The sequence below is a fragment of the Falco naumanni genome, chromosome 6 (genome assembly GCF_017639655.2).
Source record: "Falco naumanni isolate bFalNau1 chromosome 6, bFalNau1.pat, whole genome shotgun sequence".
NCBI lineage: Eukaryota > Metazoa > Chordata > Aves > Falconiformes > Falconidae > Falco > Falco naumanni.
The window spans coordinates 64,643,188-64,666,004 of NC_054059.1; the positions used below are offsets into that span (position 1 = coordinate 64,643,188).

The window sequence follows — 22,817 nt, forward strand, 5'->3', positions numbered from 1 at the left end:
TGTAATTGGTTTTACCCCTGAAACAATGGGGAGGTGTTGTCTGTATAGTCGCTGTTTTAAAGTAGAATGAATTACCTGTTGAAGGGGTCCATCTGACCCTACTCCTCTTTGACTTAAAAGCAACATAATGCTTAATTCATTAGACTGGATGAACCTCGTGCTTAAAAGAAAAAGTAACCCTCTGGACCAAGAAAAAAGATCCATCTCACTCATAGTAGGCATGTATATGTAACTTGGTAGAGATGATTATGCTGTTACTACTACTTTTTTGCCATTCTTTCTCAACAGTTATCTTTTTGTAGGTCAGACTTCAGTCATAGGAGTCCTTGGACTCATTTCACTGTTAGGTTAGTGTAAACAGTACAGTACTGTTGACAATTAGACACATGAAAATAAATGTACTCTTCCTGCTGTCAGGGGACTACAGTACAGAAACATCTTTATGGGGTGAACAGTAGCACAAAGTACATGACGCGAGTTTTGGATTCAAGTTCACATAGTAAAATGAGTCAAGATAGGGAATCTCAAATAGCAAGCCTCACACATGTAGACGGAATGCATGGGCACCAAAAGTTCAGGCAGGTAACTAGACAGATGATGTCACTTACATGTGTTGTGATAAATACATGAAGAGTAATTTTATCAGTGTATTGTCTTGTGTCTACTTATTTTTGCAATTATTCTAGTTTTGCTGAAATAATTTATTTGGGACTAGGAAAGTTTTAAGAATAACTTTGACTGTATTAGCTCCATTTGAAGGTAGACAGTCCCTTATTAGATGTGTTTCCATTAAAGAAAGGAAAGTTATATCTATGCATGTTTATAGCGTATACTGGGAGCTTGTCTGCACAATTTTTTTTATAAGCAATGAGCCGCAAATTAGACTTAAGCATTTTTTTCAAACTATAATAAAGAGACTTTAGAAATTAGCATGTTATGTAATACACATGCCTAGAGCTATATATCTTCCAGTTGAGTGTAGATGTTAATTATTAGTTGGTTAACCTCAGATTTCTCTGGAGCAAAAATGTAAGCCTGGTCACATGGCAGGCCACAATGTTGATTTCTATCATCAGTACTTCTTAAAAGTTTTCTTAATAATAGTATTTTTTTCTGAATGTTTAAGTAAATTGACATTCAGTTGCATGCGTAGCTACAGATTGTGGTGGGTGTGTCTTGAAGCCTGTATTGGGGGTGTTAGATTGTTTTTTTTTTCACTTTAAAAAAAGTGATTTATCAAATCATAATTCTGACACAGTAACTAAATTGTGCTGTACTGTCCCTGAGGAAGCATTGCTTCATTTGCACAGATGTTTGAATCTCCAGTGCTGAGCCAGTTTCTTGTGCTAGGATTTCTTTGAAAACTTTCATGCACGTTTTTTTTTCCATTGTATAGATCTTTATAAAGGATCTTCCCAAAACTGGCATTGGTTCACTGTGAGGGGGAGGAGAATGTAATTCTTGCTGTATGACACCGTCACATTTGTGTTCTCTTTAATTCTTTCAGTTTTGGAGTCACTGCTGTTTTCTGACCAGCAAGTGTTCAGTACATCTGTCTTGAAGCAGGGCATTTGAAACTGTGCTGGGTTTCTTAATTTCTGGTGTGTTGTGATCCCACAGACTTAGTGTGAACAGGTTATTTATCCTGTCTATGTAGTCTGATAATTGACTGCAAAGTACATAAAGCTTTACTGGTATATTTCTTGATCATGATCAAAACCTTGTTAAAAAAACAAAAAAGGCAGAAATATGGGTTTCCCCATTCAGTAGCCACTGTCCTGACTCTGGTTTAGTTATATTAACATTGATATAATTGCTCTGCTTTTAGAAACACTTAATTTGCTTCACACTCTGGATTAATTAGTTCTTTTTCTCCACATGAAACTCAAGTAATCTTGTTGTTTACAAGTGATGAGTAATAGGATCTGTGTCTTGAAAATGTAGAACCAATCGCTTTCTGGTTTATTAGTCTTTGGAAGTTACTTGCTTTGTCAATTCAGTTCACCAAAGCTGTTGTTAAATACTGGCTGGCCAGCCTACTTTAAAAGTAAGGAACATGGAGAGATCGTTACTGTTTTTAAAACCACTTACAATACTTTGGAGTTTTGTGTCAATAGCAAATGAAAGGCTGACCTAAAAAAAAAGGACCGTTAGCTCAAATACATTACAGCATGTAGTTAACTGGCATTCTGGTATTCCCTTGTATTTGCAGAAAATACCACTTTTTACCTCTCTAATAAAATCATGGAGAGGGCACAGGCAAAATATGGGTGTGCATACTGTCTAACCATTCTTTTCCACATTTAAGTATGTGGCAGTACAGGATTGTTTTCCATTGCTTTTGAAGTAGCTAACATTTAGGTTGTAGTCTTGAATGCTGCTTATGCTGTCTGTTCGCTGACTTTAATACTGTGTGAAGCAGGAACTGTGCATAACTGCCCTGTGCAGCTTTGCCTCTGTGTGTGCTTGCACAGTAAGTTGTGCAGTTACTACAAACTTGTGGAACTGATGTATGTTGAAAGGTTAATCTTTTTTGCAGGATGAATTTTTAGCCAGATCAGTGTTCCAGCTCAGTTCCTAGTACAGATGTCCAAAGTTTATTGTACAGTCCTAAAAGAGAAATGGAGAACAGGAGCAAGAGCAGATGACCTAGGCAGCTTAGCTTTCATCTGATTTTGTCTCTGCTGTACAGCTGATTGTTTTTTTTAAAGAATGATCTTTCTATGTCGTGTCTTCTTTCTGTGTAAATACCTGGAGGATATTTTTGTATTGAAACTCTTGGAGCACAAAGTTGGTTTTGGGGTTATTTTTTTCCTTTCTTTATGCTGTATCTTGCTTTTTTCCCTTTCTCTTACCTTTTTTAGGGGAATAAAAGGGAAATGAGAAGCATATATAGCAGATTTAATATTTTTGTTTTGTGTAGTTGTGTGTACTTCATTTCTTCCTAATGGTGTTAATGTTAAAAGTGGGTGAGGAAAAGGAGGTAGTATCTTGAACACTGAGTGTTCTATTGTATTCACTGAATAGTAATCTGAAAACTCAAAAGATCTAAATGGACGGTTTTCTGTATGCTAAGTTCAAATGATGCTTTACTAAATCTTCCGAAACAAAATAAAAATTACTTTAAATGTAATAACTTAAAACATGCTTACATTTAAGCAATAGGTCATATTTAAATAAATTTGACATTTTAATTTGGAAAAGACAACCATTAAGCAAGTACTTCACCTCCAACTGAAACAGATCTATGTACCTTGTATAATGTAGGTTCTGATGTGTTGGTACGAGGCGTAAATCTTTAGCAATTCAGCTGTAGCATTTGCAGCCAACTGCATTCATCATTTCACCTTTTGATACGCTTGCTGAGGTTGGTGTGTGCAGATCCTGAATGTGCAGTACTGTCTTAAAACTGTTTTTAGATTAAAGTTCATAAGGGATCTAGTACATTATTCATTCCAGCCACAAGGTGACTGGGGCTGTTATGTTGCTCTTACAGGGCTGGAATTGTATGACAATTAAGGACATATATTCACAATAAAGGACAGCATACAGCAATAACTGAAGCAAACGCAGTTTGTAATGTACCAGGTTCACTCTTTTTGCCTGGCCTGATCATGATTTAGAAGATTAAATAGTGTGATAGATGTCAGTTGTGCTGAGGTTGAACTTCATGTTGGTCAGTTTCCATTTGGTACATAGTTATTCTCAGAAGTGACATGTAAGAGCTGATGTCATTCTTACACTAGCAAAGCACGTCTGACATGTCATGATACCATTCATGGTTGCATAGTTCTGTGTGTTCTGCTAATATATTGCTGTTTCCTGTAGGAATTTTATGGCTTAGCAGCAACCTTGAACTTCACTAAACTGATGCTTTCAGCTTGAAAACATCTGTCTTTTACATGTCTCAAACTCTTCCATTATTCAGTGTCTTGTTGTTAACTGGCTTGCTTCTTTATACAGTTTATCAAAATTTAGTAAATCATCAGAGGCCTAACCTGAAATATCCTACACCTAGGCAACAAAGGAGAAATACAGGCTTATGGACCCTTGAAAATACCAACAGAAATTTTGGTAAGAAAGGCTTTTGGGCTTGCTGTGTCCTGAGGGAAGGAACAAATTACTTTTTGTTCTTGGTCTAACTCAGCAAGATCTGTCAAATGGCATCTACTGGGCAATTCAAATAGCTTTTTTTTCACCTTCACAGAATTATAGAATGGTTTGGGTTGGAAGGGGCCTTTAAAGGTCATCTAATCTAACCTTGTTCAATGACCAGGAACATCTTCAACCTTCAGAGTTGCCAAATTTTAACTAGTTCTCCTCCCATCTTGTCTTTTCTTCATTTTCTGTAGCAGTTCTGCAGTCCTTGTTTATCAGTGTTACATATAAATGCTTTGTTAAAAGAACTCCAGGGTTGCAGTCACTAAAAAGTGTGAAAGTAAGCCAGAAAACTTTCCCCCTGTGCGAAAGCATTAGGATGATTTTCAATAATGTGATCGAATGTGGGGTTTTTTTCACATTCTCTCTAGCAATTAGCACATGGTGCTTAGTGACTTTTTATCCAATTACTCAGCTGGTAGGCATAATCTTGTTTATAATCCACAATCAAAAATTTAACCTGAATAAAAAAAACATTAAGGGCTGGGAGGTAGTGGCTGGTGGCTGTTCTTGTAATATTGATGCATATATATATTTTTTGTGAAGCTACCTGCAAGTCAGAGCTGAGGTAATATCTTGTACATGAAGAACTGACATTCTAAAATGAAGGTACTGGATTGTAAATTTTTTGAACTTTTGAGGGGTCTTCACCTGAAAGTATTAGGGTTTAAGGTTTTGTAACATTACACTACTTAATGATTTATTTACACATAGGAATAATTAGTTTCCTAAATAATTTTTAGCTGTTTCAGTATAAAAAGGCACCCTCTGCCTTTTTTACATATGACTTGCTCGGCATCACAATAAAAGTTCTAAGAGAAAGATGGGAATGGTATCTGTTTTCTAAAGTGATATTGATCTGCCTCAGTGATGAATCTTCCTGTATGTATTGGTGCCTGTTTTACTGGCATGAATTTCTAACTACAGTGACAAATGAGATGTGCATTATGCAAGTAACTCATTCAGCATGTAGGTCTGACTTACTTGCAGGTTCCAGGTGTTTCCTGTGTATCAGGTGAAAGTAATTCTTTCACAGAACCTTAGCATCAGTTGCACAATTAAACTTTTATTTAATACATATACCTGAGGAGCCAAAAGCTTAACTAGTAGTGCTTAGTTCTCGCTCTTACTAAGATTTCTGTCAATAGATTGGTTTTTGAGTTGCAAGTTGAATTCAGGTTATCAGTGGTTATCAACTGCCAGACTGCTCCATCTATTTTTCCCATCATTCTGGGACTCATGCTTCCTGTGTTCTTACCTCTCCATTAATCTCTTTGCTCCCCCTCTCCATGCATGGTTGTTGTGGTTTAACCCCAGCCAGCAACTAAAGTACCATGCAGCAGCTTGATTCACCCACCCACCCATGGTGGGATGGATGGTTTTTTAGGTTTTGGGGGGTTTGGGGTTTTTGTTGGGGTTTGTTCAGTTTTCTTTCTATGCTTGCTGGATACCAGCATTAGGGCTACTGAGAACCCAGGGAGGGCGGATCTTTGCAGTTATTCTGCTCTTGCTATGCACTTTATTAATGCTCTTAGACAAAACCACAATATAAATAAATCCCCCCCCCCCCATTATTGCTCAGATATTATTATTTTTTTATTTTTAAAGGAAAACTTGTTGTGTGTAGTATGTCACTTAGGAAGTATTAACTTGTCTTTTCTTCTAGTTGGTCCTTCTGTTATCCAGGCTTTTTCCTGTTAATTTTTCTCTGAGCAAGGTGCTACATTGAATTAAATACCTAAACAGTTTCAATGTATAACACTACATAAAAGTACCCTGGTCATCCACGTAGTTATTGTAAATACGTGGATAAACAGTCCATTAAATTGTCAATGATAACAGTGATAATAAGAATCTTTCAGTAGGTGTAGGATGTGTGTGTGTTATTAAGGTTATAGAGTGGTTCCTAGTGAGCTGCCCAAGTAGTGAGTAGTTTGACTAGTGACCTTTCAAGAACATGAACAGTGCTGATTACACCTAAAGTATGTATACTCTTACCTTCTCTGCCTCTCATATTTCAGTCTGCCATAGGTCATTCAAAACATGGGATGAAGGGAACTTCGAAAGTGTAGTGTCCTGACTCTTAAAAGAACAGGAAATATCTTAAAGCATTAACAGAAAACTACATTTTAGAAAAAGATGTAGACTGGTAGTGAAAATTCAACAATGCATTAGCATTTTGACAGTGCATTAGTGCTGGAAGGAGTTGTCACAGTTCTATCACTTTTGATAACGTTCTAGTCTTGATCTTAAAATTTTAAGGCCAAATGTGAAGAATACATTTTTGGGAAGGCTGTTTGGCAAGTGTTGAAACATACTGCCTATGTATCACTGTTGTCATTGGTTTAGGAGGAGGGGAAGTCGGGGTAGAGAGGGTTGAGATCTGAACAGAGAAAGGAAGGGACTGGTATTAAGTAGTCGCTGTGAGCATTTGTTGGATTAGCTTAAAATGTGAAGCTACATTGCTAGCTGTTTTTTCTCCCCTTGTTCTTTCTAATTATATGTGAGGGAGAGCTTTTGTTTTCAGTGCAGAAAGGTAGTCAATAATTAAAGTTGTGCTGTGAACAGAATTTCAACAATTTAAAATTCAATAGCCGGTGAGATGACCCTGTAAAATGGGAGTATCTGGACCAGATGATGATACATCAGCAACAAATACTTTGGGTAACACTTCAAAACATTTCTTAAAGAGTGCAGACATTGCTATAAATACCTTATCTTGGCAAGTGAAGCATCCAGTCTACACAGTCTTTACAGCCACTCTGAAGGTTCTTGAGTAAATACAAGACAGCCACATGAAATGGTCTGTACAAGGCAAGCAGTCTTTGGATACATGCTTTCTGTAAAGTGCTCAAATCTTAATTTTTTTTGCTGTAGCACTGAGACAGAAAAGGATCCTGCAGTTCTAATTATGTGAAGAACTAGAACAGTGTGTATGTTATCAATTAATGACTGTAACCAAGCCTAAGATAAGAGTGCTGCAAAGACTGGGCATTCTTTGCAGAAAGAAAGGCTAGAGCAGGCAAAAAGCCATGAAACCCTTCAAGTGCTGCCAAGAGACAGCAGACTTTACAGAAGATGAAAAGAGGGGGATGGATGCCTAATTCAAGATGAGGAAGTGGAGTGTCACAGAAGAAACCGAATTAGGAAGTAAGATACTTAATAGTATTGCAAAATGTGCAGTATAAAATAGTAACACCAGCTGTATTACTGAGAGAACATTCATTTACATATTTTGTAATATATATAAGAACAGAAGAAGGCATGAAAAGATCACATTTGATGAGTGACAGATGCTGTCCCTGCGTTTAGCATCTAAGGACTTTAGTGGATGCTAAGGTCTTCTGTTTAGCTGGAGTGGGGGGTAAAAAGCCCTGCTTGTTAGTAACCACAGCTGAGAGTGTGGCAGAGATCTGAGGACTATATTTACAGTAAGGCAAAAAGCTGAAGTATACATTCTTTTGAATTACTTTGGATAAATCCATGGGAAAAGAATAAGTCTAAAAAGAGCATTTTCTTTTGGTTTCAAGGACTTCTTTTCTTGTATAAGACTCTTACCCTCGTGTGTCTTTTGACAAGCAAGCAGGCTATCTAATATCTTGGCAAGCAAAATAAAAATAGAAAAATAACATTACTGTAGTGTGATTTCAGTATACCATGCTATTGTAGTGTGAAGGAGGAGAACATGTTCCATCAGAATAATCAGAATGAATAAAATGCTGAGAACTACTGTAATCTGAATTTGATTTTTCTGATGCTGCTGTTGTGTCTACTGTTAAAAGTTATTTTTGCACTTGCATAGTACCTCTCAAGAGTTAATCCTGAATAGCTGTTGAAGATAAACATAATAATTATTGAACAACTGTAGCGAAGAGGTTAAAAGTTATCGGAAGGAAAGGGGGTGGTAAGATTTTTTTTTTTGTGTTTGTGTGTGATACAAGCTATAGAATTGCTCAGGATTTACAGTTCTGTTAGATGAATCAGGATTCAGACCACCAGCTTTCAAGACTATAGCTTCTATAAATTGTCCGTGGAGCTGCTGCCTCCGTAACAGCTCTATGGAATTGAATTTGGCTGGAGATCGGTTCATAGCAAACCAAAGGCTGCTATATCGGCTGAAAATAATTTCCTTTGTGTAGCTGGTTGAAGGTCCTGTCGTGAGAATCCTTAGGAAAGTCTTCAGTTAAGGACTTGAGTGAGGTATGTGCAATCTCAATTTATAGCATCTTTTTTAAAAGTTTAAATGGATTACAGCTTTTTTATTGCCCTATCTGCTTGGTGTAGCTTCTTCCCCCCACACACTTGGAAATGTCTTGAACATTCTGCACCTTCATGCATAGCCTTTCTTCGAAGACTCATGAACAGGCAAATCTTTTTTTTTTAATTTTTTTAATTGGCTTGTTGTAAAGGATAATAATTTCTCCCACATTGTTTAATTATTATATTACAAATGGGCAATGTTTATACCATTACATTATTTAATTTAAGTTATGGTGATATGACTGATCTATGGAAAGTTTGTGGTTAAATATGTTAACGTTCCATTGAAAGGTTTTATTACTTGGGGGATTGGGTCTGTAAGTTGTTTTTTATTAATTTAATATAAGTAGGGTGAAACTTAATCTGAATGAAGGTTTAAAGCAGAGACTTGCAGCTGTAACACCCTCTGAAATCTGGTGAAGTTACAGATCGCAAGGTAGCAGATGTAAGTCTAATAACACTAAGACTTGCTTTACTTTGTTGTCTTTTCCAAACCTTCTGAAATAGTTTGTAGGCTCTAGAGGTTGACATCCAAGGGATCATTTCTGCTAAGGGGTGCATGCTGGGTTAGACTTGAGCAACAGCCAGATTCCCACCTAGCTGCTTATTTGTACCAGCCCCCCTCACTCTGGTATAGCACAGGGATAAAATAGGAAAACCAGAAACAGTAAAACAATAGCCTGAGATAATGACAGGGAAATTGCTTACCAATTACCATTGCAGGCAAGACAGACTCTACTTGGGGAAAATTAACTAAATTAGTGAGAGACAAACTTAAACATTAAACAGCATACCTTTCCTCCCTGCCTCCCACACTCGGCTTCTTTCCTGAACTCCAGAATCCCCAAGCTATATACCCTAGTCCTGCCCTGCGAGCTTGCATGGAGGATGGCAGCAGGTTGCGGTCAGTACGCAGTGGTATCTCTCTGCCACTCCTTCCACCTTGCATCCTTCCTCTGCCCTGATGTGGGCTTTGCGCAGACTGCAGTTCCTTCAGGAATATCCTTGTGCTCCACGGTGGGATCCTCCACAGGCAGCAGGGCATATCTGCTCCAATGTGGGCTCTTCCATGAGCTGCAGGGGATATCTGCTTTGCCTGGAGATGTTCTTCCTCCTCATTTCTCTTCGGTATTCCCTTTCTTAAACATGTTTTCCCAGAGGTGCCCCCAGCTTGGCTGAGGGGCTCAGCAGTGCCTTGCTGTAGATCTGTTGGAGCTGGCTGTGTCCTGCACAGGGCAGCCTGTAGCCTCTTCCCACAGCAGCCACCCTGGCAGCCCCTGCCTCTGCCAGCAGCTTGCCACATAAACGCTAAACACGGCATTAGTAAGATATTAAGAACACAGTTTATACTCTGGGTTGTGAAATTCTGTTCCCAGCTATTACTTGCACACACCATATAGCCCTTTCAAAGGCTTACAGAGGAAAGAGGAAAGGTGTCTAAAGTAAGTAAGTACTCCCAAAGTACGTTCCTGCTTGTCCAAAAATTATCTTGGAACATATGAAAGATGTTAAAAACTTCTTTAATGAAGTAAAAGGGTAGAGGTGATAAGGATTATCAAATGTTGCAAATCTGCTTATGGGTATCCTAAGAACAGTGTGTGGGTTTGTGCAGCATATCCTCTAGCATTCATCAGCTAGAGGAACAGGCTGACATGACAGTTACCTGTGAGTGGGTGATCTTAATGCAAATACAAAAGAAAAGAAAAAAATTCAAGAAATACTCTTAATTTATTTAGCACTGTTTGAAGAATAGGGAAAGAGAAAACAAAGAGAATGTGCTGTCACTTACTTGTTAAACTAATTTGATCCGTGAGAGTGCATATATTTTACAGTGTATCATTTTTCTGGGATTATACAAGCTTGGTGATGTTCAGGAATTTATAAATAATCAACATTTCTGAAAAATCTCTGTAAGATAATACTGATGAAAACACTGTTAATCTTATCACAATTAATGTCAGGGTGTTTTGCTTGCAGTTTAGAATAATAAATAGTCTTTGGCAATAATTTATAGTGCTTTTTTTCTAACTAGCTGTCTAGCTGACAGAAGAATACCCGTTGAACAAAATATTTCAACTAATTTTTTGTGACACAGGAAAAAGAGGCGAATTGTGACTGGAACAATGCACGCTCATTACAGTATTTAACGTCGGCAGATAAGCCTCATACAGAGGTGAAAGTTCAGATTCAATTATCAACCAGCAAAACACTTTCTCCTTTGGGTGTATATGCACCAGTTTCCACTTACATGTGGCTTGTGTTACTTTCTGCAAGACTAATAAGATAGCTAAGAGAATTTCTGTAGCAGCAACGGCCCTTACCGAAAGCTAGTTGAAGGAAATGGAAACCAAAGGCTGCGTGAGTGCTCCCCCTTTTTACTACCAATTTATTTTTTCATCTTTTACAGGATGTGGTAAAGTACACACCATTAGTTTATCTGAGACTAGAAAATACACTCTATTATTCAGCTATGCTTTGGTCAGCGTGGTCTAATGCAGTCTGCCTCTGTCACATTCATACGGTCACTTTTCTTGCCGGAATAGCAGCTTGGCCTGTGTTGCCAGCCTGTGCGTGCCAAGAGCCTGGTGTGATAGCTGGGATCTGTAGCTGGGGCCAGCTACATTTTCCTCCTTCCTGTGTTTTAGTCCATTTCAGCTGGCATCCTAGTGATTTTTGACAGTCATTCTAGTAATATTACTGGTATTGTCCAGCTGCCTACATGAGTGATCTGTCAAGAGAGGAAGGCAGAATATTACATTTGGTATATAGCTCATTTTGTAGATGGGTGTTCAGTAAGTTAACACCTAACCTTGCCTTGTATGTCATCTTCTAAGAAAAGAATACTGTTGCCATTTCTCATAACTTGCAAGTCATCAAGCTTGTGAAGAACGGTTTGTACATAGCTCATCCTTGACGTCTGAGGTGCTTAACTTCTTAGGTCTCTGTTATTTCAGGAGACTTGTACTTTTAAACTATCTTCTGCATCTCTGGTCTTTGCTGGTTCTCTTTTGACTGCATGACAGTAAAGTTCATGAGTTATTTTTCCTACAGTCTCCACTGTGAATTCAGTTATTTCTGCTTGGTGGTAACTGTAGGTAATAGCTGTTCCCTTCTGATGATGTACCTTCATGTCCTATAAATGGTTAGGTTTATCAGTAGTACTTCTGAAACTGAAGATCAGATTGTTTTCTAATGTCACAGCAGGAATTAAAAAAGGTCCTAATCAATTCAAGGCAGGAGGAGGTAGTCTTGTGGATATCATCAGAATTTCTTCACTGAGTTGATGTATTAAATGCACTGTCTCAATGTGTATGCTTTTTTTGGTGTTTGCTTGTTATTTATGTGAAAAGGAATAGCAGAACCTCTCTTGGATATTAAAAAAAGAGGCAAGTTAAAAATTCTCAGTAAAACAAAGATAGTAGCCTTGCTTTGGGGGCTTATAATTGATATTTTCCATCAATAGTAGGGCCCAATGTAAACTCCAGCCTGAGAGGCCTCAAAGGTTACTTCTTTTCTAGATAGCTCACAGTTCGAAGTATCTAATAGACTTCAAATTTTCGTGACTATTGCATGGCTTTCTAGACTGGTGAATAGAAGACTTGGTGAACCAGGTAGTGTCTTAGTCAGGATGTTTCACATTATTAAGACAGCTTTTTATATCAAAGGTAAGTTGTCTGTGAGCAGATTAATTGAATGGATATCAGTTGGAGATGTGACAACTGAAGTGTGTTATGGAGACGCGCAGTAAAAATCAGTGTTTCAAATTATATTTTTTTTGGTGTTACTTATGCTTATCTTTGAACCTGTGAGCAGTTGAAACATCTGTTCTCAGTTGAAACAGGATTCTCTGACCTCTGGACCTTGGGACCTGACACGTTTGTAGACAGCTTGAGAGGAGCTTGTCTTTTGGAAGATAATGGATTCAAGGAAGCTTGTGGGCTTCTTGCTTGAATCTAGAAACTGCCCAGAAATCTGGGATTCTGGGGGGCGAATCTTCATGCTGCTTTCAAAAGCACAAGAATGCCATTATTATTGGGTTTGGAGGGGGGGGTACCCTGTCCCCAAAACCAACAATACATTGCATTTTCTTTTAATTTGTGAGATCTCCTTATCTGCTTTTAGGAGCCTACTGAAGCGGTATGATGTTTATTCCAAATTTTGATCTTTGTTTTTTAGTATGAGGAAAGTTTCTCTCTATATTGCCTTTTTTCTCTTTTAGTGGTATGTATGTATGGATTAGTTTTTTTATACATAATTGAACTTAACATCTGAATATCCTGCTTTTCTCTCATCTTTGTTTGCCCCGATACTTCAAGTGGAAGAACAAATGTGTTGACTTTTCTTGCTGCCACCTCATAGATGGAAGATTGAGGTCATAAGTTTTTCATATGGTCAGGTTGTTTTAATTTTGCTGATGCAGAAGTGTTGAAGAAAGCTGGGTACAATTTCAGGGTTTAGTAGTGTGAGATAAAAAAAAGATGCAGAGGGCCTGATATTTCAAGAATACATTTAGTAGTGTGATTCTAGGCCTACAGATCACTCATGAAAGTTTGCTTTCCTTTCTTGAAGGCTTATCTATCCCTTTAACAGATCTTTCAGATGTGAAAGTACTGTTGCATCAAGTTCACAATGAGAAAGTGTATCTTCTATGGTAAGTAACTTGTCCAAGGTCACACATGAAGTCTCCGTAGATGGAAATTGAACTCTTGTCTCTTTGATTCTAGGCTAGGTATTACTTTAGTATGTGCCTAGTTACACAGAGATTTCTAATTTTAAATTACAGAGGGAAAACCCAGCCTTTCTCCCTCTAAGGCTCTTCATATCAAGGGTGAAGGAACAGGCTAGTTGTTACGAGTCACAGGTGCTCATTTTCCTAGTGGATAAGCTTTCTTTTATTTTTTTTTCTTTTCACGAGAGTAGAGGTATTACATATTATAAGGAACAGTTACGGACTGAAGAATTACGAATAACCAAACACACTATTTGGAGTCAAAAAAATGTAATTAAAAATGTATTTTTTTTTCTGTCCCATTCACCAATGTTACTGAAATCAGTGTCTTCTCACATGCCAGAGAAAAACTGAAAGCCTTGACACAAATATCAAATATTATATATGAAATGTGGCTTTTGGGCTCTGTTCTTGATTTTGTTTTGATGATATCTTGCAGCTGCAAGACCTTATTTCATTATTCTTGTTTCTCTAGTATCCAGTATTTATGACTACAGTGCATGTAGTCCTCCCTTTCTTCTTGCCTCCTGGGAAAAAGTTGACTTGATTCAGCACTCTGGGAAAAGGTTGAGAGTTTCACTTAATCACTAAAGAAGTTATATTAATACAATGTACTACTAAAGAATTCTTTGACATTAAAAGATTAAAATCTTAAGGTTTTGAATGACACAGCAAATGTTTTCAGAGGAAAAGACCTTTCCAAGTTTTTCTAGGGAAGGGATTTGTCTTCATCAAAGTATTGCCTAACTTGTATGAGTCCATGTATGTGGCTCATTTGCTTTCTGTGAGAGGGAAAGAATGGTGACTTTAATTTCATAGGCTATATCAGCACTTTAAAGTTGTGCCTATCTAGCAGAGTACAGTAAGCACTCCTGTTGCTACTTGATGTTGTTCTCTGAAGCCTGTTCATGGAGAAAGAGTGAGATTGTCTGTGGTATGGTGACTTCTATTATGAAAAAGTATTTTGAAATTGGGTTCTAACGTTTATCCCATCTGTAAATTTTCGTTTTTTACAATTTTTTCTAACAAGATTGTTACTTTTCCTGTTCTCTGTAGTCATCTTTGTTCAGTTTGTTTGTCAAATTGTTTTAGTCTGGATGGTTTAACAGTTATTTGAAAATACCTGTTATCTTTTAAAGGTGGTAGTGTTGTGTCTTTTGGTTTCTAATGACTTTGCTTTACTATTGCTGTTAAAGGAAGAAAATCCCTTATGACTGTCCAGCCTTTTCTGTATCCTGCAGTGACACACTTGAATGTGTTCACATGCATTCTTCTGCTAATACTGTCTGTGTTTAATTAGTCCTGCCACTTTACAAAAACACACTTAAAGTACTTTTAATAGATGGCAAGTGGATAAGAAGCCTGTTGTCTTCAGTCTTCTGCATCTTTTTTTAATCTTCAGCCAGAATTTGCCTAAAATCTTGGGATTTTGCCCTGTATTTAAGTGCTGCTGGATTCTTTTTACTCCCACTCCACTGTATTTTGCAGTGCTCTGGGAGAAATAGATCATAGTCCAGCAATTAAAATAACGGTTTTAGGGAGAGCTTTAACAAAACTGGTTGTTGATTTACATGCAGGGAGTGGGTTCCAGTTAGTTGTCCCCCAAGGCTCTGCTTAGCTTCTTGTAATGGGATCAGCTTGTTCTGTGAAAGAAATATCACAGCAAAATGTGTATGTAGACCAGCACTGAACTGTTCTCTGATTTAGCTTAATTTTTGAAAACTAGGTTTAGTTTTTGTTTTTTGATTGCTAAATGAGATGATACCTATTCAAAATGTTTCCAGTATTGATTTCAGTTTGTGAAGTTTCTTTAGTCAGTTCCTAAATTAAGTATTACAAGATAGGAGCTAAACGGCTTTGAGTATAATTTATAAAATGTTACTAAAACTGTATCACAACTGTAGGACAGGCTCTCATTCATCATTAGAAATCTCAGATGCAGGGGTTTTATATTTTAGTATCATCCTGTCTAATGCAAAAACAGTAATGAGGCTGAAACTCCCCTGAGCTGCAGAGTCAGGCTCTTATTATTACCGTACAAATCTTGCATTCTTGTCTGTGGTGGTACAAAACCAGGTCTGTAGAGCTTTGCCTGTAGCCTTGTGATTAGGTCAGTCTGATGTGAACACGTTGGATTTGGCTGTTCATAGGTAAGACAGACCCTAGAACCTAGTGTGTGATTTCTTTGGGGTGCCTTCAACTCAGTCTTGACTTACAGACTCAGCAGGTTCCAGTGTACTTTAATATTCTAGGCTATAAACTGCATTGCTTTAGAATCATCTACATGTTCTGTTTAGACAGTTCTCCCATGAGGGTGGAAGTCATCTGGAGGAGGTAACTGGAGGCAGCATCTGCACAAGCTCTCCCCTTGCTGTAATACGAGCCAGCAGATAGTTATGGATGTGGAATTGTATCCAGAACAGATGGAGTTCCGTCTTCTCCTCCTCCAATATATACACGGATTTTTCTGCACTAGCTGTGGTGAATCCTTAGGTGTTCCTTGTCTAACCTGTTTGCATACTTTATTCCTGAACTGGACAATACAGTAGTACCTTATTAATAATTTTCAGATTTTTATTTTTTACAATAATTTGTCCAATTTGATCTCAGTGGAAAGAAATTTTAGAAGTTTAAAGCAAAATCAGTTTTTTCAAATGGTGAAAAAGCACTTCTCTGCGGACACTTTAATAATCCTCAGGTTCTCTAGCTTGTTGTATTGTGAAATCAGGTGTTCATATGCTTTGGCAGGGGGAGGTGGACCAAATGACCTCCAGAGGTCCCTTCCAACATCAACCATTCTGTGATTCTGTATAGACAGCATTTCAGTTTTATCTGTATTAGCTCATCCTATATGGCTGAGCATTCTGGTGGTCAGTAGAGGTCAGTTCTTGCGTCTTCTTGAGTAGTTGTTGAACAACTTTGCATTCCTTTACCATATTGGTTTCAGTTGTCTTCTAATTCTTTTGAAGTTTCCTGTCTTAGGGTTACTACAGGTTTTTTTCTTCTAATTTTTTAATTGATACAGTAGCTCAAGGATTACGCTTGGTATGTGTTCCTAATAGTAATGCATATGGCAACCATCTTAAAAAAAAAACAAAAAACAAACCAAACCACCAGCAGGTTGGCTTTCTTAGTCTCTCTCTTGTGGGTTTCCAGTACACAAAAACTATATTTGGTTTTAATACTTTGGTAACATTTATGCCATTTGCTTTTGTAAGTATGGGTTTGGGGAATGGGCTCACTTTCTTTACTGTCTGAAAATACTGCATTTATATTATTTTTGAAATACTGATTCATTATTATTATGGCTGTTTATCTATATTGCCATTTAGTTTGCAGTTTCTTCTTTTCAGAGAAGATAGCCAGTTTGCTAGTTGAGTGTCGCATAATATCTCAAGGTTTTGTGTATTGCCTCTTTTCTGTGTTGTAGCAGCACTTTCTGCGTTCCTTCATTCACCACTTCAGCCTGAAAAAGACTTGTGAATAAGCCTGAGCTTTACTTCTAGATTTCTGTATGTTTACACAGCGGCAACCTTGAGTCATACACTGGAATGCTTGATCTGTGACCTGCAAATAATTCAGCCAGTGCAGACCCCATTCTTTAAGGGAGCATGGGCCAGAGAAATTGTTGGGGCAGCAGCTTCCTCCTGGCTGATAACATGATCACTGCCAGTCCTAGCATTTATGTACACATTATGTTCATTTGTTAATGGAGACATCATATGTACCGCTTGGGTACAGAATGGTTGCGATGCATGTGCACAGTAGGTCCATGATGAGGCCACAGCATGAAATGTTTAAGTGGCCTGTCCCATCTGAAAACTCTGCGAATCACTTCCAGGTGTCCAGTTTTGCATCAGGAAATCTTGAGGACAGCGATCATATAAACCATATGGCTTTTCTGCAGAATCTGCTGTCAAGCACCACTTCCATTGATTCTACAGATGTAAAGAAACCGATAAATAGATGTAAAAATAACATTTGCAGGTCACTGTAAGCAGTTGCTGCTGTTCTAGCAGTACAGATTTGCTTCTGTCTCTAACTCTGAAAAGAAACATAAGATCGACACATTTAAAGCATAAAACTTCTTAACCTTATCCCAAGCCAAGTTTGTAATTTATATTAAATGATGAGTTTGTGTGGTCTGAGATCCTCAGTGAGTAGAGCTGTTTTCTCCTTGTTGGTTCTATTGGAAAGAATCCGCTAGAACTTGTAATGCTTAGTGCAAACCATGGTTGCTGTCACTGGAGTCAGCTTCAGACTCAACACCATGATGTTTGGTGCAGTTTGATGCTTTTGTTTAAACGATGGAAGCAAATGACTCTGTTCTTAATGCTAGCAGAGTAAGACTTGTAGTAATATGGATTGTAAATAAAAATAGTACTATGACCAAATATTGCGGTAAATGAGTCAGTACTAACAAGGATCAGAGTACTTGTATAAACCCATGTAACTTGACAACTGCTGGCCTGATAGGAGACTTGGAGCAGCAATGGTTTGTTTGCTTTCTTGGCAGAATCAAAAATGAAAAGCAGCTCAGTGTGTATGTTTTCTGAGATCTCCCTGGAGTTAGGTGGTAATTTTGCTTTTTGGTCACTTGAAGGCTATAGTGTTCTTCACTATAGTGAAGTTCATGGGGTTTTGCCCATAAAGGGGAGTGCAGGGGAAGGAGGCAAAAGAAAATAGAAAGAAGCTTTCTTTGTAAATGTTCTCTTTTTTTATTCAACAATAAAATGCCATTTCAGTTCAGCACGAACTGTTAAATACCTGCAGTAGAAATGGATATATTGCTTTTTAAATTTGAGTAATGAGGTGCTAGCTATGAAAGCATTATTATCGAATTGTCTTGCATCACTGAAAAGGAACGTGAATTTAAGTACAGTAAGTTTAGACTGTCTCCCTGTTCTGTTTATTCTGGTGCTTTGCAGTTTGTTTTTTGGGGGAACGTAAATTAACTGTAATTCAGAAAAGCTGGGCAACCATTAAAACAAAGGTGGTTTTTTAAAAAGTTATCAAAAAGAAAAAAGTTCATAGCTAATACATGTTTAAAAAAAAATAAATAGGTGCAGAACTGATTTTTGACTGAGAAGCTGTAGGTAGCAAACACCTGAATTTATAAAATTCATGGGGGATAGACCTGTCTATTTGCCAAAAATTCTTGGTCTGTAACTCCAGTATCCATTATCAAATTTAGTGTGGAGTGGGTTGGTTGGTTCGCTTGTTCTTTTAAAAGCTTCAGGAGGCATTCTGGCAAATTACATACATGAATGAATTTGAATTTCTTCCTGAACATAATCCTGACATGTATTTGAAAAACAAAACAAACATATATTTGAAAAACAAGCAAACAAAAAAAACCCGCACCACCATATCCAAATCCACACATCCACTGTCCCCTCCAACTCAAGAGAAAAAAAAAAACAACAAAACCCACAAACCATCCAAAATCCCATACCCCACCCCCCAAAAAAAATGAGTAGAACAACTGAGGAGATTTAGACAACTATGACTCTATTGTTAATTACATGGCAGAGGGAGCAATCCTTTATTTCCAAATTAAGTCTTAAGTACAACACTCAGATTTGTTGGCGACTCAGTATAGAAAATAAATGGTCTGCTACTACTGCACAGATCAATACTCTCTCAGTTCACATGCTACTACTAATCAATGAATTCTCTCATGTTAGGGGGGAAAAGGTTTTCCTGCCATATAAAGCTGTTACTGTCCTTTATTTTGCCATTTAAAAAAACCCCTCTAGTTCATAGTTTCTCTTTCTTTAGTTTCCCCTTTTTCTTAGTGTATTATTTGAAATACATAATACAGAAATAAGAAATGTCTTCTCCTGAAATAGTTTAAAAGCATGGGCAGAATTTATCACAGATGATGGCCTCAACATTATGCATGAATATATATAGGTTGTATTTAAATATTGCTGCAGAGATTTGATAGGGTGACTTACAAGAAGAATGAAATTCACCTTGGAAAATGGACTTGTACTACCATCCTTTGAGCGGCTTCTTTCACTTCTAGACATTACATGAAGGTCTGTTAAATATTTGAAGAAAGAACAACACATTTGATCTTACCCCCAGTAAAAAAAATGTGGTGGTGTTTATGGTATTCAGAGGCGTGCATGTCACAGGTGTAAAAATTTGTAAACAGTCCTGATTCTGAAGCTCTGTTCTTCCTGCACTTCAGTGGACTTAGAGCTGTCTTCACTGGGTGGGGTGCACTGATGTGGGTATGAATTAATGTAAATAGTTCAGGCAAGGTCCTGTCTGCTGAGAAATAACGTCAGTTTGAAAGAATAGGCTTTTGGAAGTCTTTTTGTTGGTCTTGTGGACCAGTGCAGTTGTACTACCTCTTTCCCTGTAATATTTATCGCCTGACTGGTGAAAGCACTGCCTTTAGATACTGTTTTGCTATCTTCATACAGGGGAGTTATCCAAACAAAATGCAGTATTGTAGAATATCTCTAGTTGGAAGGGACCCGTAAGGGTCATCAAGTCCAACTCCCTACTCCTTGCAGGACTACCTAAAACTAAACTGTATGACTATGAGCCTTGTCCAGACGCTCCTCAAACTCTGACAGGCTTGGTGCTGTGACTGCTTCCGTTTGCCTGTCGTTATGGTGTGGTGGGGCTTAATCCAATGTGTGCTAGCAGTATTTTCCTGTGAAACTTTTTCATTGACCAGCAAGAAGTCATGAATGATTCTGGGGGCTGAAAGGATGGTAGGCAGGACCTGATGTTAGTTTTAGTAGCTAATGCATACTCTGTTGTATTCCATGAGGAAAAAAACAGAGAAGACTCATTGCAGTTGAGATTAGCCCTCAGAAAAACATGGTAGGTTTGGGAAAACCTGGTCTGCGTCTCTGTACTGCCTTGTCTAAAGCAGAAGCTCAAGCTGTGGTCTAGCGCAATGGTTTTTGTGATGTGTTGTTTCATTCTGCTGTTACTGCAGACTCACGAAAGCTCATGCTGAGAAGCAAGCACGTTGTTAGAAGGCCAGAGATCTGCATATCCAATAGAGACCTCTTGGGAATCCACAGATCTAAAAAGTTGAAAGTCACCTGTTTTTTTTCCATATACCAACTTAAGTCTTAGTTGTGTGCTCATTCTAGTGAGAAATGGGAAGAACTTTGATACTCCAAAATTTTCACTAAGGCTGAGAAGCTCAGCATGCAAAATTATTCTCAGAGAGGTGTTGTGTTAGTACTACAAAGAAAACCATTAGTGGGAAATTCTGCTGTTATACAAGTGTAATCCTGTGTACGTCATGTAACCACATCTGTTCTGTATTGCTTTTGTCAATGAAACAAATGTGAGAGCTGCTCTAAATTGGTACATTTTTGTTTGAAATACACCTGAACCCGTTTCATAAATTTATCCTGTTCCTGCAGAACCTGAAAATAACGTAAAAAAAAAATAATCAAACCTAGGGACTATTTGGAAGAAGGAAAAGATGTAGCCATTAGAAAATAAATGTTTACCTTTTCTTTTTAGGTCAGAAGACTTGTCTCCACTTACATGGTATCTTTCCTTACCTCTATGTACCATATGATGGTTTCGGACAGCATCCAGAATACTATCTTCGTCAAGTGGCATTCAGCATTGACAGAGCACTTAATGTGGCTTTAGGCAATCCGTCTTCTAATATTCAACATGTTTTTAAAGTGTCATTAGTATCTGGAATGTAAGTATGACCTCTTAGGATTTTTAGTTATTTGTTTTGCAATGTTTTTGCAGTTGTACTACATAGAAGCACTTACCATGGACTTGGATGACTGCAGTGCTTCTTCTTTCCCACTTGCTTTGACTTTAACATAATCAACAGATTTTCCCCAATCTAATTCTCTCAGCAGTGCAGACCGTGAAGTGCAGGCTCTTAAACAATAGTTTACTTACCGGTCAAACTGACTGTTGTTTTATTTTGTGTAGCTTTCTATTACTGCTGGAACTATATGCTGTTACTGAATGGTAACATTTTATGGATTCTCTTAATCAATTTTTATTTATCTTGCATAACTAAGGACTGAAAAATGTGTCAAATCATAGTGAATAATAGGAAGCGGTCCTAGAGGAACACAGTTAGTCTATACATGCATTGAATTTCTCATCTTCAAAACAATGTAAATGCTAATTTTCAGTACTATGCAGCACTATCTTCTATGAAAAGTGCATGAAAAAACCACATGTTCATTCTATTAAGTTTAGGAAGATAATTTTTCTGTTCCCAGCCACTTCTAGTGGTATCTTATAGATTGTGCTAGTGAAGTGGCTGCAATAACTTTTTTTCATTTTTAATCGGAACTTTCTGATGTGGTTTTGCAGTAACAAAGAAGGTAACACCCAAATTTCTTATTTTTGTTCTTTTTGTGAAGAACTATGTGAATTGCAGTATAGCTGTTCCTCTCAACAGTGAGAGCTGGGCAGGGTGAACTGCTGAAGACAATCTTTCCTGGAATCAGTGAGAAAACATAGAGACTAGGAGAACCTGCCTTTTTCACCTCTCGTGCCTTAGAGCTTCAAAGCAGTCATTACTGAAAGTCAGATGCTCAGTGCCTTAAAGAAGCATAGAAAAGTGTGTTTCATGGTATTTTGTTTGCTTGCCCAAGAGGGTAATGGGAAGCACCTAACAGAAATTGTAATTTATCTTCATCTTTACCTGTGTAGACAGACATGTTTATGTAGTCACACAAATCTGTTTTCTTCTGTTCTGACCTGAGTCAGATTATGTGCATAGATATTATATAGTGTCTCTGTGGTAAGAAACCAATATATTTCATTACATCTTGGAGATTATTTTATCTCTTCTCTTCTGCGTTAGCAGGGAAATTGTTATGTAATAAAGGTGTTTGCAAAACCTTTATATTTCTAATGTAAGATTTCTGTTGCGTTAACTTCCGAACATAGTGAAGGTCCAAGAATAAAAACGGTGACATTCACTGTCCTTGTGAAGTTGAAGTAGGTGTTTGTAACTAACCTTGGAAGTGTTGTAAATCTTGCTCTCCCTGCTGCCATGTTGATGTGAGCATGGGTCACTTGCCATGTAAGTGATGACTTTTTTTAAAGTAACTTTTCATTTACATGCCTACAGCACATTGAGTCATCATAACTCACCGTATAGAACCTGTCGTTAGATTCATACTATCTCTGTAAGAGATTGATTTGTGATAAAGATCTGATCTTCACCTTTCCTGTTCTCTTAACAGCTTAAAGTTTGTTGTTTCAACTTAGCTCAGTTTTACCTTCATAAACATTTTTTTTAATAGTTAATTCTAGCTTTTGGAGATATTAAATGTGTGCATATTTAAGCATGTTTAGAATCACAGTATTAATGCTGTAGTTGTGCAGTTCTGCTGAGTTGGCATTTAAGTCTGAAATCCCTCTTACTACTCAATTTATTTTTTTTTTACTTAGCAGGTAAGCATCACAGTTGCATTTTTAATAATATTTTTGATAAAGAGATTGTATTTTATTTTGTAGAGGTAACATTTAAATGTATGCTTTCCTGAATTTCTGTTGACTTTGGTTGTGATTACTGCAAACTGTAGACTTCTTTCATTCATCCAATGTGTTGAATTATGGCCTGTTTCCTTAACATGCTGTTTTACAAGCCTGTTAGATTAGATTAGAATTATAGATGCTGAAAAGTCAGTAATTCAGT

At 37.5% G+C, this 22,817-nt stretch overlaps 1 protein-coding gene across 1 annotated transcript in view; it reads left to right on the forward strand.

The window, feature by feature from the left end:
• The window catches only part of REV3L (REV3 like, DNA directed polymerase zeta catalytic subunit), a 123,841-nt gene that overhangs the window by 26,554 nt on the left and 74,470 nt on the right, over positions 1-22,817 (forward strand). Inside the window, exon 2 of the mRNA XM_040597762.1 lies at positions 20,654-20,843. Within this exon, the coding sequence (XP_040453696.1) occupies positions 20,654-20,843 (190 nt within the window). The remainder of the gene's footprint in view (positions 1-20,653; positions 20,844-22,817) is intronic.